General features: G+C 38.9%; 1 protein-coding gene across 3 annotated transcripts in view; it reads left to right on the forward strand.

The window, feature by feature from the left end:
* Positions 1-19,307, forward strand: part of RIC3 (RIC3 acetylcholine receptor chaperone) — a 64,013-nt gene that overhangs the window by 19,301 nt on the left and 25,405 nt on the right. For all 3 annotated transcript variants that reach the window (XM_060605924.3, XM_060605926.3, XM_060605925.3), the window contains exons 2-4: positions 10,954-11,180; positions 12,309-12,384; positions 14,393-14,486. In XM_060605924.3, the coding sequence (XP_060461907.3) occupies positions 10,954-11,180; positions 12,309-12,384; positions 14,393-14,486 (397 nt within the window). The remainder of the gene's footprint in view (positions 1-10,953; positions 11,181-12,308; positions 12,385-14,392; positions 14,487-19,307) is intronic.

The following is a 19,307-nucleotide window of genomic DNA, read 5'->3' on the forward strand; positions in this document are numbered from 1 at the left end:
ACAGCATGCAAGACCCAGAGCTTATCCTTTAGGGGACCTGAGCATAAAGAAAACACTAGACTTTTCTTCAAGAAGTTCATAGTTTGTCCTTCAGCTACAGAGCACGAATGAATAATATCTGCAGTTAAATAAGTTGGATTTATTGTTGAAGTGCGGGAGAATGCATACCATGGGGGAGCATGCGGCATCACAGGAAGAGTGGTAGAAAAGCTTTATTATATGGGGTGCCTGGATGGCTCAGTCGGATAAGCATCCGACTTCACCTCAGGTCATGATCTCACGGTTTGTGGGTTCGAGCTCCACATTGGGTTCTGTGCTGACAGCTCAGAACCTGGATCCTGCTTTAGATTCTGTGTATCCTTCTCTCTCTCTGCCCCTCCCCACCCATGCTCACTTGCTCGCATGAGCTCACTCTCTCTCAAAAATAAATAAACACTAAAAAAAAATTTTTTTTTTTAAAAGAAAAGCTTTATTATAAGATGGGGGTGTGTGTTAGGTGATTTTGAAGAAGGTTTAAGGATATGGGGCTTTGCTCTGCATTGGATGCCATCAGAAAGTGGGGAAAATTCAGTGTCTGGATAGCTTAATAGAGTTTATCTAAAGGGAGAGCAGACCAGAGAAAGGCTAAAGCTGTAATTGGTGAAGAAGAAGCAGTCCTTCATTATCCAGGAATGGGGGCTATTGATATTTTTTAGCTTGGATGGATGTTGTCTGTGTTCAGGCAGATTACAAAGTCGTCTTACTCTTTTGTCTTGATCCACGATGGTCACAGAATGGCCTTGTCTAATGTTGATATTCTCAAATTGCTGACGTTTAACCTGAGAACACCAAGACCTAACTGTGAGTGCCAAGCCAGCTCATACCAACACCAAGGCCTAGCTGATAGTAGCACTCCAGCTTCTGGATGTCGGAGGCATATTTTCTTATTCTCTGATATGATTTATAGGTTTCAGTCAGCACTGAGTAAAATTGGGTAGAAATGGTTCTTAGTGGAAGAGTCTCAATCCATTCAAGTAGCAGCTGTAAGACCTAAATATAACTCTTGAATACAGCCAGTTGTGATAAGTACAATTAGAGAGGTTCAAGCAGTATGTTCTAAGTGCATGGGAGTAACTAGAGAAAAAGCATTGGTGGTGAGGGCAGTATTTGGCTTGGGTCTTGAAGGATAAGCTGGATTTAAACATGTGGAATTAGAAAAACAAAACCACTAGTCAGCAAAAAGCAAAGGCTTAGTGGTAAGAAATCACAAGGCAGGCTCCAAGCATGGTGAGAGGTCTAGTTAGGCTGAATCAGGAGTATGTAATGGGAAAGAAATGTAAAGAGGTACTTTTGGACTAGATTATGGAATTCAGTTGTTTAGAAATTCAGTTTTGTAGGGAAGCCAAAACCAGAATTTAACTACCCACTGTGCATGCCACATGCTTTGTATCTGATATTTAATCCGTAATCCTTGTAAGAACCCTGAGCAGTCCTTATAGCAGCCCCAATTATATCCATTTTACAGATGATGAAAATGAGCTCAAGAAAGGTTCATTTAACCTCCATTTAAATAGTTGGAGGCACAGCCAATATCTTAACTAATAACCCTGAGTGAAAAGATAGTATTGAGCTTACTCACTTGGCTGCCTCCTGTGTAACAGTCTCTTGTCCTCGGTGGGACCCATGAGAGAAATGGCAAGACCAGTTAGAAATGTGCTTTGGGGGGGCGCGTGGGTGGCTCAGTCGGTTGAGCGTCCGACTTCAGCTCAGGTCACGATCTCGTGGTCCGTGAGTTCGAGCCCCGCGTCAGGCTCTGGGCTGATGGCTCAGAGCCTGGAACCTGCTTCTGATTCTGTGTCTCCCTCTCTCTCTGCCCCTTCCCCATTCATGCTCTGTCTCTGTCTCAAAAATAAATGTTAAAAAAAAAAAATTAAAAAAAAATGTGCTTTGGGAAGATGACTCATGTCAAAACTGTAATAATTAACATGTGTAGGGTATATGGACTAGGCCTTGTGCTAATAAGCAGCTTAGACACACAAGTATCTCTTTTAGTAGTATGTACGATGATTTGGGGGTGAGGAAGTTGGTAGAAGATGAAGATAAAAATCTCATTAAACTAGCAGAAAACATCAAAGCAGCTGTCAGAGCAGAGTTAAGTAGAGGAAGAATGTAACAAGATGAGGGGCCCTTGGAGACTGATCGGGAATAGTCAGCTGTGGTCCCAGCCTCCACTTTAATGCTGAGTTAAATTTGGCCTCTAGAATTTCCTCAGTATTTAGTGAGAAGCTTATGTATCTTAAGGAATTGGCCTATTAAGATCTTTCTTAAACTGCGGTAATCAAACATAAACACATCCAGTTCTGTATTGATTTATTTGTCGTAAGAATGAAATGTTGCAGATGGTTTAATTCTGCTTTCAGAAAGCTCTTTTGTTAACAGTGCTAGAGTTTTTGTTTTTAGCAATAAGGATGGTTGATAACAAGGGAAAGTAGAGCTTCACCCTGTAAAATCCATTAAGTTTGTAGTCTAGTTTAAATGATATGCTAAGTGAAATTTTAATAATTAAATAAACCTAAATATGGGGAAAGCTTTCAATAAACAATTGAATTTAGGCAGATTCCATTTCAGAGACTACTTAAGTGCATAGAGAGGTAGTGAACACAGCTGTTTTCTGTTTTAAAAAGTGCAATTTTAGGGGCTCCTGACTGGCTCAGTTGGTTGTGTCCAACTTCAGCTCAGGTCATGATCTCACAGTCTGTGAGTTCAAGCCCCGCATCGGGCTGTGTGCTGACAGCTCAGAGTCTGGACCCTGCTTCGGATTCTGCGTCTCCCTCTCTCTGCCCCTCCCCTGCTCACGCCTCTGTCTCTCTTTCTCTCAAAAATAAATAAACATAAGAAAATTTTTAAAAAAAATAAAAAAAATTTAAAAGTGCAATTTTAATGTTCTGATCTCTTCAGCTGTTTTTTTAAGCAAAAAAATTTAAAAACTACAAATCCTCCTTGTAATGTAGCTATAAAGTAGAATGCTTGTCGTAGTGAAAAATAGAAAATAACCTAAATATCCATCAGCTGGGGAGGAGGTAAATAAATTGTGATAATGGACCTACAAGGAGGTGCTATATAGCAGATGGAGTGAATGAACTAGAGCTACATACACCAACATGGTACATTTCTAGGCCAAAATACTGATCCCCACCCAGAAAAAAAGACAAACAAGGGAAGTTGCAGAAGAATGAGTACAGTATGATGCCATTGTATAAAGGTTTTTTAAAAATTGTGGTAAAATATACATTAACATAAAATTTCCCATTTTAACCAGTAGGTGTACAGTTCAGTGTCATTAAGTATATTCATATTACTATATAATTGTCAGTACTTGCCATTCATAACATAAAATTTTAAAACTCAAAACAATATTGTGTGTAGTTTATGGATATGTACTCATGTAGTAAAGTATAAAGCATACATTCTAATCACTGAATTCAGAGCTGTGGCTATCTCCGGGTGGGACACAGTACGTAGGTGTTCCACTTATATTTATGTGGTAGGCAGGTATACAATTGCTCAGACATTATTGTTTATACTTTTGTGTACACTTGGATATTTCCCTTTAAAAATTTCTTTTTAAAAAAATTATTTCAGGGACGCCTGGGTGGCTCAGTCGGTTGAGCGTCCGACTTCAGCCCAGGTCATGATCTCGCGGTCCGTGGGTTCGAGCCCCGCACGAGCTCGAACGAGCTCGTGCACGAGCACAGCACGAGCTGTGCTGACAGCTCGGAGCCCGGAGCTTGTTTCAGATTCTGTGTCTCCCTCTCTGACCCTCCCCTGCTCATGCTCTGTCTCTCTCTGTGTCTCAAAAATACACAAACGTTAAAAAAAATTTTTTTTTAATTATTTCAACTAGACATTTGCAAATGTTTGATAGCCATTGAATTTTTAAACTTCCCGGGTTCAGTTCCAAGAAATGTGGTACCAAGATCTAACACATGAGGTTGTTCCCTGTTGAGGACAGTTAATTTTATGGGAAAAACAAAGAAACAAATCTCTTCCAAATTGAGCATTCTGACCCCAGCATACCATCTCAAGAGTACCTTTGGTCACAGGTAGCAGAGGTTATAGGTCTCAAGCCTAAAAGGTCTGGGAGAATGACTCTCTTTAAAACACCCACACATACACACACGAGGATACACCAGGTTTTGGAAGGTGAAAATAAGTCTCATTTTTAGGTTTGACGTGATAGTCATACAAAAGGGACATATATACTAATGGGATTTAGAGATAAGAGGAACTTGAGAAGGAAAGGTCAGAACTAGAGCTATACATTTTGGAAATTACAATGGATCTGTGAGAATGAATGAATTTGCCAAAGGAAAAGGATAAAGAACGAACACGTTGAAACAAAAATCTCCAGGGAGGATTAAAGAAGAACCTATGCAAGAGACTGAGAAAGAATAGGTTGAAAGACTAGTCAGTAGGAAAAGAAGAGCTCAGGAGAGTGATGTGGCAGAAATTAAGGCAGGAAAGTTTGATAAGAATTTATTCAGATTAAGCACACACTTATTAAATGAGTAGTATGTGATAATCACTTTCTTGTATTTTTTTTTTCATGTTTATCTTTGAGAGAAAGCAAGCAGGGGAGGGGCAGAAAGGGGGACAGGATCTGAAGCGGGCTCCATGCTGACAGCAGAGAGCCCCATGAGGGGCTCAAACTGGTGAGATCAAGATCTGAACCGAAGTTGGATGCTTAACCCCACTGAGCCACCCAGGTGCCCCCTTACCAGAAGAGTCTTAGAGTGAGACCTGACAGGGAAAAGTTATTGGATTTGATAGTTAAGGCATAGTTGCCTTGTTTGCTGTAAATATATTGCTTGTCTGTAAATTCTTTAGAGATAGGAGCTGTTTTATTTATCATTTTAATCTCTGTGTGTGGTACATTAAGTGTTTAGTAATATGTGAAGTATTACACCAAATACAAAATATGTATTTGCATTTCTCCAAGATATAAAACCTATTTTTACTATCTAGCCTATCTAGATATCCATTGCTCCCCAATTCCTTCTCTTCCTTACCTTTGAAAAAAGTATTCCTCTACTTTCCAGTCTGCAAACCCTATCAGTCATGTTTCCCTACTTTTTTGCCATATCACATTCAGTGTTGCTTTTTGAAACCCTATGGTTTATTTCCTTCTTATTCCCATTACTCATTAACTCAGTATAAAGAAGACCATTCTAACAGAGCTGTCCAGAGGTGGCATGAACTTCCTGGGGGCAATACTGAGTTTCCTGCTTAATGGTATTCAGCAAAGTCAGGGCCTCCACTTAAGGAAGGGGAGGGTATTGAACACAGGTGGTTAGAGCAGATGACTTTTTAAAAAGCTTTATTGGGATATAATTCACATACCAGACAATTTATCTGTTTAAAGTGTACAGTCAGTGGTTTTTAATATAGTCAGAGTTATAAAACTATCACCGCAATCAATTTTAGAACATTTATATCACCCTCCCACATACACACAAAAAACTTCATACCCATTAGCAGTCACTCTCTTTCCCCCCTCACCCTTCAGCCCTAGGCAACCACTAATCTACTTTTGTCTTCATAGATTTGCCTATTCTGGACATTTCATATTATTGGAATCATGTAATATATGGTCTAACATGACTGGCTTTCTTTTGTTTTACTTAATGTTTGCAAAGTTCATCTGTATTATAACATGTGTCAGTACTTCATTCTTTTTATGGCCAAATAATATTCCATTTAATGGATATACCACATTTTACCCATTTGTAAGAAGATGGACTTTTTGCTAAGTATGAAAAAGGCTGCTATGAACATTTTTGTACAAGTTATTGTGTGAACATATTCTTCTTGGGTAGATATCTAAGAGTAGGATTGCTGGGTCATATGGAAACTTTATTTACCCTTCTGAAGAACTGTCAGGCTGTTTTTCAAAGTGACTACACTATTGTACAGTCGCATCAGCAGAGTATGAGAGTTCAGTTTTCCTCACATCCTTGCCAACACTTTATTATCTGGGTTTTTTTAATGTTTATTTTTGAGAGAGAGACAGAGTGTGAGCAGGGGAGGGGCAGAGAGAGAGACACACACACAGAATCCAAAGCAGGCTTCAGGCTCTGAGCTGTCAGCACAGAGCCCAGTGTGGGTCTCAGACTTGTGAATGGCGAGATCATGACCTGAGCCAAAGTTGGACGCTTAACCAACTGAGTCACCCAGGTGCCTCTATTATCTGTTTTTTGATTATAGCATCTTAATGGGTGTAATGTAGTGAATCTAATTGTGGGTTTAATTTGCATTTCCTTGATGACTAGTGGTGGTGAACATCTTTTTGTGTGCTTATTGGCCATTTCTATATCTTCTTTGGAGAAATGTCTATTAAGAGCCTTTGACCATTTTTGATTGGATTATTTCTTATTGAGTGGTAAGAGTTATTTATATATTTCGGATACTAGAAGCTTATCAGATCTGTGTTTTACAAATATTTGTTCCCATTCAGTGTTTTGTCTTTACTTTTTTTGATGGTATCCTTTGTAGCACAAAAGTTTTAAATTGATGAAGTCCAGTTTGCCTATTTTTTCTTTGTTTGCTTGTGGTTTTGGTGTCCTGTCTAAGAAACCTAATCCAAGGTCACAAAGATTTAGGTCTATGTTTTCTTCTAAGAGTTGTATAGTTTTCTCACATTTAGGTCTTTAATCAATTTTGAGTTAATTTTTAAAAATAGTGTGAAGTAGGGGTCCAACTTTACTCTTTTGCAGGTGGATATCTAGTTGTCTCCATACCATTTGTTGAAAAGACTGAAGATGATTTTTAAGACTCCTTCTGACTCTGCAGATTGTATGATGCTTTGTAGTATACTGGTTTCTGTTATTGTCTAAATAGGTGGACAGTCAAGATTTCATACGGTAGCCATCCTTTCTCCCGAGGATACACTGTGTCTAAAAATGGGGGTTGCCATTAGTCTTTTATCAGTTTCTTCTAGACTTCTCAGTTGCTTTCAGTTCTTCTTTGTGTTTTTTTTTTTTTGTTTTGTTTTGTTTTGTTTTTAAGGAAACTGGTTTGCTTCTAGTCTTCTTTGACAGCTCCATTGTCTCTTCTTACTCTTGTTGCACCTAAGTACACCTATCCCACCAACACTTTTAGTATGGGAATAATTCACTCACTTAATCTTTTAATTAGCTTTTTCATTTAGGTAGTTTATAGAGTTTCTTCTCAAGCCTAACTGTGGTCCAATAACAATTTCTTCTGAATGTGCCACCAACACCTGGAACTTAGTGTGTGAAAAACGTGTACCCAGTCTTCCCCTTGCCATAAACCCACGCATGGTTTTCATTCTTCTCTTCATATATTAAACTCCTAATCTTGGAGTTTTCTGACCTCTTCCCTCATTAGCTCTGTGTTCTTTTCAATATTAAATGCTGCTGATCAATTCATGCTAAGAGCCCTTGGACCTATTCCTTCCTCTTTATAGCTGTAGCCAGTACCTTAGGCCCTTGCATCTCAGAGCTTAATTACTGCCTTCTTGCTGATTTCTCACACCCTAGTTTCTCCCTGCATTAGGCCCTATACTCAGATGCTAGATTTAATCCCTCTCAGACACACTTCTCATTAAGTCATTTCCTTGATCTTAGACCCACAGTTACCAAATTTATACACCACAAGTTAGCATTTAAACCCTCCCCCTCCACTTCCCTCTCGTCTCTTGTTACTTCCCCAGATGGAGCCAAACTAATTTGGTAGTTAGCCTTATTTATTCTTTGTTCTTCTTTGTTCTCCTCTCTTTATTGTTGGAGGTGTTCTTCTTTCCTCCTGTTCTGCTTCTCTGCTATTCTGTGTCTCATTCTCTTCAACGATTGATCCCCTTTGACTCCTTTTTATTTTTTCTTTTGCATTCTTTTAATGCTTAGACATTTAGTTTGTCTAGTAATAAGGTCCATGATACCCTGTCCTTTTGTGGTGGTGTTTGTTTTGAATATACTACTTTTTAAAAGCATTGTTCAATGTGTGACTGTTGTTTATTATATGTACGGGCTCTCTCCTACCTACTGAACATAATAGCTGTCCAGTAGCAGTATCTTCCTGGCTGACAGACTATAAAGGTTTTGGGGAGAGATGTACAGTGTACAGCATTGTCCTCATTTTTCAATTTTAGAAATGCAAGATAATGCCTTTTGTGCTATTACCTGATTTTAATGTTTTTTGCTTTATATGAAGTTTTGAAGTGTGTGTTCTCAGTACAGTAAAATGAAGTTCAACAAGGTATTACCACAATTACTAAATCTAGTATATTGAACACTAGCCATCTGATAAATCAGCTTCTCTCAAGAGAATGGTTAGCTTCTTGAATACTGGCTAGGCATTTTTTGAAGGTGTATTATAGCCTTAGAGCCATTACTCACCACTTAATATATTAAGATCCTTGACAGTTTAATAGCTACATAGTCACCAGCACTCAGAATAAGGAGTGTTAACCTGGCCTCGTTCTACTGTCTGAAGCTCTGCTTCTGTTGCTGACCTACTCTTAAAAAGCATTTCTGGCGTAATTTTTATGTCCTCCAAAGTCAGTATTGGGAGGGAAAGCAGGACCATTGGAGTGGAGTAGGCTGAGAGAGGATACAAGGCAGATGGCAGCTTCCAAACCTAGTGGCTAGCTGTCTTACCTCTCTACCTGGCCACCCACCTTCTTTCTAACCTCAGGAGCACAGTTGACTTAAAGATAGTCATCAGTTGATAGCAGCTTTTTGACATCAGGAGTGCAAGTTTCCTTTCTTATTCTTTTCTTGTTAACTCTTTATCTTCAGTCCATATAGCCATTCCCTTCCTCATTCATATGTGTCCATTCTGTGTTTTATGTCCTTACACTTACATATTTGCTAATATATGTAGTATATATGTAGGGCATATGTAGTATAATTATGATGCCGTCCGCTTACATAATGGTATTTGCTTACTTTTTACTCAGTTGTGTGCTTTTTAAGATGTTCATGTTGCTGTAGGTATGTCTGAAGTGTGATTTCTAAAAGCTACGTAGGATTCCATATTTGTATCCACTTCACTTTGATTTTCCATTCTTCTAATTATCAAAATCAAAGTGACTTTAAGCTCCCTGCTACATTATCATCCCAGCAAATTCTCACACAGCTCTATAAAGTCTGTAATTTGCATATAGACCATCCAGAATTCCTCTGGAATTTACCCACCAGAGTGGGATCACTGGATCACATAGGACATAGACATGCTTGATATCACTAAGTACTTCATGTCACTAAGATCTCTTAGCAGAATGGTTAGATCTGTTTACCTTGTTACACACAGAGCATGAGAGTTCTTCCCCACCTTTGCCAACCTTTGCTGTTATCCACCATTCTAATTTTTGCCCTTCTGATTGGTGTGAACAGTGCAATCTCATTGTTTTAATTTGTATTTTACTCGTTGGGTTTTCTTTCAATTTGATCATCTCTTTATTTACTTGCTAATCCTTTAAGCTTCTCTTTCTGTAGGCGCTTTCTATTGGGTTTCTTAGGATTTTTTTTAATAACAAATTGTAGAAATTCCATGTCTATTTTAAATATTTAATCTCTTGTCAATTGTAGATGTTGCATAAGCTTTTCCTTGTCTGTCATCTACTTTAACTCTGTGGTGGTCTTTATCAAACAGAAATCTGTAATTTTGTTAAAATCAAGTCCAACAGTATTGTATAGTTTGTATTTTTACAGTCTGATTTATGAAGTCTTTCTGTTCTCTAGTGTTTTCTGCTCTGTAGCGTTAGCTCCTGTTGGTTTTTCCACACAAGCTTGTTTATATGGCCTTTTGAAGAAAGGACTTACCTTTCTCATCTATGGCTCTCAGGAGCTTGGCAGTTGATGTTAATGTTTGCCCCTGATGGAGGAAAAAAATGCAAGAACATTGATGCACACTCCTTTCTCCAAGCTCTGTGCTTCCACTCATGGAACCCTGTGACCCTGTTTTTGTGCCACATGAATCCTGTCTGCTCAGTTATAGCTGATTGGAAAGGGATGCATACCTACCCAAGCTGAGTGTTCAAAATCTTCCTCCAGGGAATTTGGGACTGTGATGAGTCTGTGCTGGCCTCTTGAAGGATCTGCAAATTGAGGGGCTTGGGGGTGACTATCTTCCTCTGTGTTCACAAAGAAGCTAAAGAAATGGTCTTCACAGAAGGGAGAATGAAGAAGATCCGCACAGAGAAACACAGGGGAAAAAAAAAAAAAGCCTCATGGCCCCATAAAAAGGGAGATTGAAGTGGAATGTGAGAGTAGCTGTCCCAGATCCTAATGGCTTTCCAGCTTTCCAGTTTGGGTTCTTCTCTCTTCTGAGACCAGATCACATTTCCTTTTCTGTAGTAGTTGGTGGTGGCTAACTGCTGTGACAGACTCCAAAGTGTATAATGGCCATAACACGATTGAAGTTGATTTCTTACTCACGTAAACAAGTCCAGATGGTTCTAAGTTGGTGGGGTGGTAGCCCTGGAGGGCTCTGTGTCACACAGTTATTCATGAACCTAGATTGATGGAAGGAAGCTTTGTCATTTTCATCACATGACTTCAGAGGTCTCCCTAGGTATCAGCATGAAGCCTGCAGAAGGGAAATGAGTGTGGAGTTTAATACATGGAAAGTTTTATAGGCCAGGCCTTGAACCAGCACATATCACTCACATTCCTCTGGTTGGACGTCTGTCACATGGCTTCCTTTAACTGTATGGGAAGCTGAAAAATGTTACCAAGCTATGGGCCTAGAAAGGAAGGGAAAATGGGTTTGGGTGAGCGGCTAGAGATTGCCACATTATGTTTATTTTCTGTGTGATACCTCTGTATCCTTATAATCAAGTTTCTGTTTTTTCTTAAACTTGAGTTGGCTTCTGTTATGCCTTAGTGCATGAAGTATTTTCATAATAGCAATATTTAAAATAGTAGAAGACATAAATACTGATTATTTTCTCAGGAAAGTTGGGTCGATTTCCACCTATGATGCATCATCACCAGCCACCCTCAGATGGCCAGACCCTTGGGGCTCGTTTCCAGAGGTCTCACCTCGCAGAGGCATTTGCAAAGGCCAAAGGATCAGGTGGAGGCACTGGAGGAGGAGGTAGTGGAAGAGGCCTGATGGGACAGATTATTCCAATCTATGGTTTTGGGATTTTTTTATATATACTATATATTCTATTTAAGGTAAGTGGAATCATCTCGATCATATTATATCAATAAAATCCAATATCATAATAAAAATCATTGTTGGTATTAGAACTCTTTACAGTTCATAACCTTTATTAAAATCATCTTTAAGCCTTGCTTCCTCTTTATGAGGTACTTAGGATAACTGTTATTCCAGTTTTATAGAAGAGAAAATCTTCTCTCAGAGCTTAAACAGTATACCCTAGAATTCACAACTAGAAATGCAGAATCAGGACTTGAACTTGGGTCTTCTAGTTGCTAATACAGTGAGCAACAAAGTTCAAAGCCCTCTCCCACCCTAATTTTTTTTATTGGGTATCTTTGCAAGCTGAAAAGGCATAAAGATATTCTAAGAAGACCTTCGTCATTAGGATTAGCACAATGATTTCCAAGCAGCCACTGTGAGGCCAAATAATGACCGTACCAACACCACTTTGTCCTTCTTTCCCCTCCTAGGAGTATGAGGTGCTGTTTTTAACATCCTCTGCAGTAATTCTGAAACAAAAACTGCCGCATCCTGAAACTAAGCCTGCTGTTTCCTAGCTCTAGGGAGACATGGTTTGGGTCCTTTAAAAACAGATTGCCAATTAAGTTCCACCTCCAGGCAGGCCTCAGCAGGTTATGGGCCTAGAGACCGTGAAGTGGAGCAGAAGTCACATTCTGCATCCTTTTGGGAAATCTTAAATATTCACTGTGCCCCTCTAACCAGAGTAAAAGGTGAGTTCCTTCTTGCCCAGGAACTCTGCAGGGGGCCCGAGTTGCCTCTGTAAGAACATCCCCGAGGGCTACACGTCCCCTTTTTAGATGAGTGTGGGCAAGGCAGATGACCTGGAAAGAGATTTATTTATTTATTTATTTTCTTTCTTTCTTTCTTTCTTTCTTTCTTTCTTTCTTTCTTTCTTTCTTTGTGCATTGATGGTTTTTCACTTGGGAACCTTCTATTGGCTCTTTCTCTCTACTGTTGTTTTTTTTTTTTTTTTTTTGAGATGTTTCTCTAATATTGCCGTTTGATTTCCGACTTAGTTTTTGTCTCCCAACCTTTTCTTTTTTCATTTAATATGAGGAGTTCCATGACTTTGAGTTTCTCAGCTGCTGTTGATGTGCTGTACCTCCTTCAATTCTCAGCTTTCAAAGGGGAAAACTCCTGCAGAGGATCGGAAATGCTCTACTGCCACAGCTGGAAACACCCACAGGAAAATTAGTAAGTGCTCCTTTTCAGTAGGTGGACAAGTTTTATTGAGTCAGACCACCATAATTTAGCCAGAGGAACAGTCTGTGGATATTTCTTAAAAGCATTTCTCAGAAATTGCCCCAAATTAATCTGATGCCATTTTTACCTAAGCTCTGAAAATTCTCAAGTTTCCATATTGACGTTGGGCTTTTAAGAGAAAGAGTTATGAAAAGTACAAAACTGTCAGTTTACTTTTTTATATTAGCAAATTAATAATGCACATTTGGAATGGGTTACTTCTCATTTCCAGACTTTAGAATATTGGTAGCAGATATCTTTATTTCACAGAGAGGAAAACTAAGGAAGAGAGATCAAGCCATTGCCAAAATCAGTTGTGAGATCTAGGGACAGAGTTTAACCCTTCTGACTCATGAGACACGGTCATCATATATTTACTGACCAAGTAGAATATTCTGTGCTCTCTGGGGAAATGAAGTGTCTATGGCATGGCTCTCCCTTCTAATAATTCAGAGTCTGGGATGGAGGTTAGGAAAAATAACTTGTGAAAAGTTTACTATCTGGAATGGATTTGGCAAAAGCCTTGCAGGGAATGATCTTGAGCTGGGTCCTGTTTGATAGATGAGATGACTTGAGGAAGACCCAACCTGATGTAAGATGGCTGTAGGAAAGAAGGCCTGAAGAGTAGGTAGGTTATGCCATATTGTTGCAGGTTTGGAGGCCAAATTGCTTTATCCTGTGGATAATGAAGTCTCATCAGGAGTTTTTAAAAGAAAGAAGCAAAATGAAAGGCTGAGCCACTGAAGCCTCTGCCCTCCGATGTAACTTCTTTTTAGATTTACTCTAGATTCTCTGTGGAAGTAGATACCCCAGTCACAGTCTGCATCCTTTTTAGAAATCTTAAATATTCAAGGAATCCTTTAAGAAAGCTTTTGTGATAACATCTAACCAACAGTGATGGTAAATGCATCAGAAAAATAATTTTGAAAAGAGCAGCAAATTCTGTATCCAGTCACATGATTCAGTTAAAACAAAAGTAAATAAAGTGAATTCCTAAGAGCAGCTGTTTTATAATGTAGCAGTTATATCTACTTTTTATTTTTCAATTTTGAATCATGCAGAAAATAAAAATGAACATTTACATGGCACAGTTCTCTAGACACTTTTCAGATGTTAACTACATGTATAAGAATTTGTTTTAGAAGTATTAAAAGGCCTTTGAGATACTATATTTTACAGTGACCTCCTAAATATATCTCAGCAGAAGGGTACTCAGGTATGAAACAGAAAAACTGGATTGTCTGCATAATAAACAGCATTTTATTTTCCTGATGCCTTAAAGTTCATTTCGTGTACTCATTGACTTATTTTTTTCTGATTTACTTTTAGGGTCTTAATGTTAATTTTGGTAGATAGATGTGATCTCTGTTGAACTTTACTGAGAATATTGGGAGCCACGGTTACACCATTTCACCCCAAAGGAGTCGTTTGGAAACCTTGGGCAGGGAGGTTTCAGCCCTAGCTCAAGACTTCCCCTATTGAAGAAGCATAATATTTAAACCATTATCTTCTAGATAGGTTTTCAAACTTTGGGTGCAGGTGAAATATTGCTCTTTTCGGGGTCTTAACTCCTTTTCTGAAGTACCTTTCAGGTTTGGTACTTTAACCCCCAGCATCACTTGGATTAGAAGGACTATGTTTATCTTCTTCATTTCTTCTTAGGTGACCATGTAGGGGTATTTTTTCACTCCCAGGTATTTTCTTTAGCTGGGTCTGCTGTGTTTCTGTGTGTAAGAGAGTGATTTGTTCATTACTCCCTAAACACGAATTCTTGAGGTCTCACCTCTTTGTGAGACCCTTTGTGTCCTGATGGGACCAGCTGGAAGGACTTGGAGCCTCTATTCTGAATTTCACAACCAGGTGGAATCCCAGTAGGGTGGGCGTCCCAGCCAGCCAGTTTCAGAAAAGAGCTTTGGAGATTGTGTATGATTGGTTCTTAAGAGTGATGCTTGTTTTTCAGCCAACTTTGAGCTTGTTCAACTGCAAGAAAAACTGAAGGAGACTGAGGAAGCCATGGAAAAATTAATCAACAGAGTGGGACCTAATGGTGAGAGGTAGGTTTTCACATAAGAGGACTCAGGCTATTTCCCATTTATTTAAAGAATCAATTCAAAATTTTGCTTTTGATTTCTGGACGACTTGCTTTCATTTTATATAATTGTTAACTTATTTGTCATTTACATATGATTTCTCACTAAGCATTTCCATTTTCATTCCATCTGCTTACCAGAGTCTCAGCTTTCAAGAGTCTGTGTTCAGTGTGTGCACATTATTGTGAGGGGCAAGTTTAGGAGCAGTGCTGCAGGGCCAAGTAGCCAGGTTCTATTGAAGATGATTTCATAGCTGTCTAATAATCTGGTTTTACTTAAAGTATGCCCTTTTTTAATCTGCTTGAGACAGAGAGAAAAGAGAAAAGAGATTACGTATCATATTTAGCACAGTATCCATCCCAAGGACACAGCTTAAGGAAAGAATCCAGGAGTCAGAATTGAAGTGTCCTTATTTCTGTCCCTATGATCAGCAAAATTTCCTTCTTGAAGCAGTATATCCAGTTGTAATCATTCACCTCCTGGAAGCATGGCATGGCCTGAAGGAGAAGTGAGGGTGCAGCCTTGGGCAGAAAACAGCTATAGCAGGCATGTTGAGGATGCATGTGGGACTGTGGATTTATGGCATGCATTGCTGGGATATGAACTTATTGAGGACAGACTTAGTCTGTTTTGTTCACTGTGTTCACATAATAGATACTGAGGAAATTCTTACTGTTGAAAAATAATACTTCTGATATAAGCATTTGTATACATGTATTATCATGGTAGAAGAGTAAATCATGGCATTCTTTGCTAAGACCCTTCACTTCCTGACCTCTGTATTTAGGGTCCTACTGAACACATCTCCTCGATTAACTGCCCATCTTCAATTGATAAATGTTTCTTGAATGAATGAATGAATGTGCAAAATGAAAATCCTCATCTATCCCCAGCTGACCCTACTTCACCTTTAATAGGAGCAAATGGCTCCACCATCTATTTAATTGCCCAAAGCAGAAATTAGATATTGTTTCTGATTTCCCTTTTCCTTCACTTCTGTGTCTTGCCAATCACCATGTCTTATTATTTATTCCTAGTTAATAATTCTGTCTCTGTGCAAAATATTCTAAGCTCTGCTAGGGCAGGGATTATCTGTATTATTCCCAGAGCCTAGCACAGGCCAACAGTAGGCCCTAAAAAAGTATTAGCTGAAAGGGAAGAATGAGTGAATGAATGAAAATGAATGAATGCCTTTACCTTTTTTTTTTCTTTTTTGAGGTTGGCATACAGTGTTCCGTTAGTTTCAGTATAAACACAATGCCCACCATAATAAGTATAGTTACCACCTGTCACCATAAATCATTACAATATTGACTAAATTCTCTGTGGTGTACTTTTCATCTACATGACTTACTTATTTTATAACAAAGTTTATACTCTTAATACCTTTACCTATTTCACCTACTCCCCCCACCAGCAACCATCAGTTCTGTGTATTTGAGTCTGTTTCTGTGTTAGGGTTTTTTTGTTTTTTTTTTTTAAGATTCCACATGTAAGGGATATCATGGTATTTGTCTTTCTCTGACTGATTTCACTTAGCATAATAACCTTCTAGGTCCATCCATATTGTGAGTGGCAAGATCTCATTCTTTTTTATGGCTTGGTAGTAACATTCCTCTGTGTGTGTGTGTGTGTGTACATATATACACACCACATCTTCTTTATTCATCCCATTGATGGACACTTGGGTTGCTTCCATGTCTTGGCTGTCGTAAATAATGCTGCAGTAAACATAGGGGTACATACTTTCTGAATTAGTGGTGCTGTTTTCTTTGGGTAAGTGCCAAGTAGTGGAATTACTGGATCATATAGTGTATCTATTTTTAATTTTTTGAGGAACCTCTGTACCGTCTTCCACAGTGGCTGCATCGGTATACATTCCCACCAACAGTGCAGTAGGGTTTCTTTTTCTCTACATCCTTGCCAACACTTGTTACTTCTTTTTTAAAAAAAATTTTTTTTAATGTTTATTTATTTTTGAGAGAGACAGAGACAGAATGCAAGTAGGTTAGGGGCAGAGAGAGAGGGAGACACAGAATCCAAAGCAGGCTCCAGGCTCTGAGCTGTCAGCACAGAGCCCAACGCAAGGCTCGAACTCACGAGCTGTGAGATCATGACCTGAGCCCAAGTCGGACGCTCAACCAACTGAGCCACCCAGGTGCCCCGACGCTTGTTATTTACCTTTTTGATTCTAGCCATTCTGACAGGTGTAAGGTGATACCTTATTGTGGTTTTGATTTGTATTTCCCTGATGATTAGTGATGTTGAGCATCTTTTCATATGTCTGTTGGCCATCTGTATATCTTCCTTGGGAAGATATCTGTTCAGGTCCTCTGCCTATTTTAAATGGATTATTTGTTGGTGGTGGGGAGGTGGTTTGGTGTTGAGTTGTAAAAGTTCTTTATATATTTTAGATATTAACTCATCGGAAATATCATTTGTAAATATCTTCTCCCATTCAGTAGGTTGCTTTTTCATTTCGTTGATTTCCTTTGCTGTGCAAAAGCTTTTTATTTTAGGGTAGTCCTGATAGTTTATTTTTGCTGTTGTTTTCCTTGCCTGAGGAGATCTATCTAGAAGAAAGTCACCAAGGCTGATGTCAAAGTGATTACTGCCTATGTTCTAGGAGTTTATGGTTTCAGGTCTCACATTTAGGTCTTTAATCCATTTTGAGTTTATTTTTTGTGTATGATGTAAGAAAGTGGTCCAGCTTTATTCTTTTGCATGTAGCTGTCCAGTTTTCCCAACACCATTGATTGAAGACTATATTTTCTCCGTTGTATATTCTTGCCTCATTTGTCATCATAGAGTAATTGACCACATAGGTGTGGGGGTTTTTTCTGGGATTTCTATCCTCTTCCATTTATCTATATGTCTATTTTTGTGCCAGTACATACTGTACCATAGTGGATAACTACAACTTTGTAGTTTATCTTGAAATCTGGGATTGTGCTACCTTGAGCTTTGTTCTTCCTTTTCAAGATTGCTTTGGCTGTTTGGGGTGTTTTGTGGTTCTATTCAGATTTTTATATTCTAGTTCTGTGAAAATGCCATTGGCGTTTACTTTAAAAAAATTTTTTTTTTTAACATTTATGTATTTTTGAGAGACAGGGCATGAGTGGGGGATGGGCAGAGAGAGAGGGAGACACAGAATCTGAAGCAGGCTCCAGGCTCTGGGCTGCCAGCACAGAGCCGGACGCAGGCTCCAGGCTTGAATTCAAGGACCAAACCATGAGATCATGACCTGAGCTGAAGTCAGATGCTGGGTGACTGAGCCACCCAGGCGCCCCGCCGTTGGTGTTTTGATAGAGATTGCATTGAATCTGTAGGTTGCTTTGGGTAGTATGGACATTTTAACAATATTCTTCCAGTTGGTGACTGTGGTATATCTTTCCATTTGTTTGTATTGTCTTCAGTTTCTTTCATTGGTGTCTTATAGGCTGTAGAGTATAGGTCTTTCACCTTATTTATGAAAGGGAGATATATGCAAAATGATCCCCAAAGGCCTGAGGTGACATAAGATCGAACAGGAAGGCTGAGGAATCCAGATGCCAATAAATGGTTTATTAAAAGGACCTATGAGCAGAAGTGTGTTGTGGGTGGCTGCAAATTGAGTAGATCTCCACAACCCACTTCCCATAAGACATGCTTTTATAGCCCTGGAGATTGGGCAGTATTTCTGGGAGAACTGGGAAGAAATGTTTCAGAATCACAGTCCTATCTCCAGAGAAGATTCAAGGATTTTATACCCCAAGGGTCTACTTAAGGGTGTGTCCAAACAAAAAGAATATGTGTGTGAGGGTAGTGCTGTACTGAAGAAGGCTTCAGGTCACAGAGTGGTCATCATAGTGGATTTGTACAAGATGGTGTTAATCTTGTTCACACACACTTCCTTCCTTAAATGTATTCCTTGGTGGAATAAATTTATTCCTGGGTAGCTCAGTTGGTTAAGCATCTGGCTCTTGGTTTCGGCTCAGGTCACAATCTCACAGTTCGTGGGTTCGAGCCCTGTGTTGGGATTCGTGGGATTCTTTCTGCCTCTCTCTCTGCCCCCTCCCCTGCTCTCATTCTCTCTCTGTCTCTGTCTCTGTCTCTCTCTCAAAATAAACAAATAAATAAATATATTTTTTAAAATTTATTTCTCTTATTCTTTTTGGTGCAATCGTACATTTTATTTTTCTTTCTGCTACTTCATTATTAGTATATAGAAATGCAGGTTTCTATAAAACAGATTTCTATATATTTTGTGTCCTGCAGCTTTACTGAATTCATTTATTAGGTGTAATAGTTTTTTGGTGGCGTCTTCAGGGTTTTCTGTATATAGTATGTCATTTGCAAATAATGACAGTTTTACTTTTTCCTTACCAGTTTGGATGCCTTCTATTTATTTTTGTCTGATTGTTGAGGCTAGGACTTCCAGTACTATGTTGAAAATAAGGGGCAAGAGTGAACACCCTTGTCTTGTTCCTGATCTTAGAGGAAAAGCTTCCACTTTTTCACCATTGAGTATGATGTTAGGTGTAGGTTCATCCTATATAGCCTTTATTATGTTGAGGTATGTTCCCTCCAAGCCCACTTTGCTGAGAGTTTACCGTGAATAGATGTTGAATTTTGTCAAATGTTTTTTCTGCATCTATTGAGATGATCATGTGGTTTTAATCCTATGTTTTGTTAATGTGATGTATATGTTGATTGATTTGTGGATATTGAACCATCCTGCATCCCTGGAATAAATCCCACTTGATCATAGTGAATGATACTTTTAAAGTATGGTTGGATTTGGTT

This window comes from Panthera onca, chromosome D1 (genome assembly GCF_046562875.1).
Source record: "Panthera onca isolate mPanOnc1 chromosome D1, mPanOnc1 haplotype 2, whole genome shotgun sequence".
Lineage (NCBI taxonomy): Eukaryota > Metazoa > Chordata > Mammalia > Carnivora > Felidae > Panthera > Panthera onca.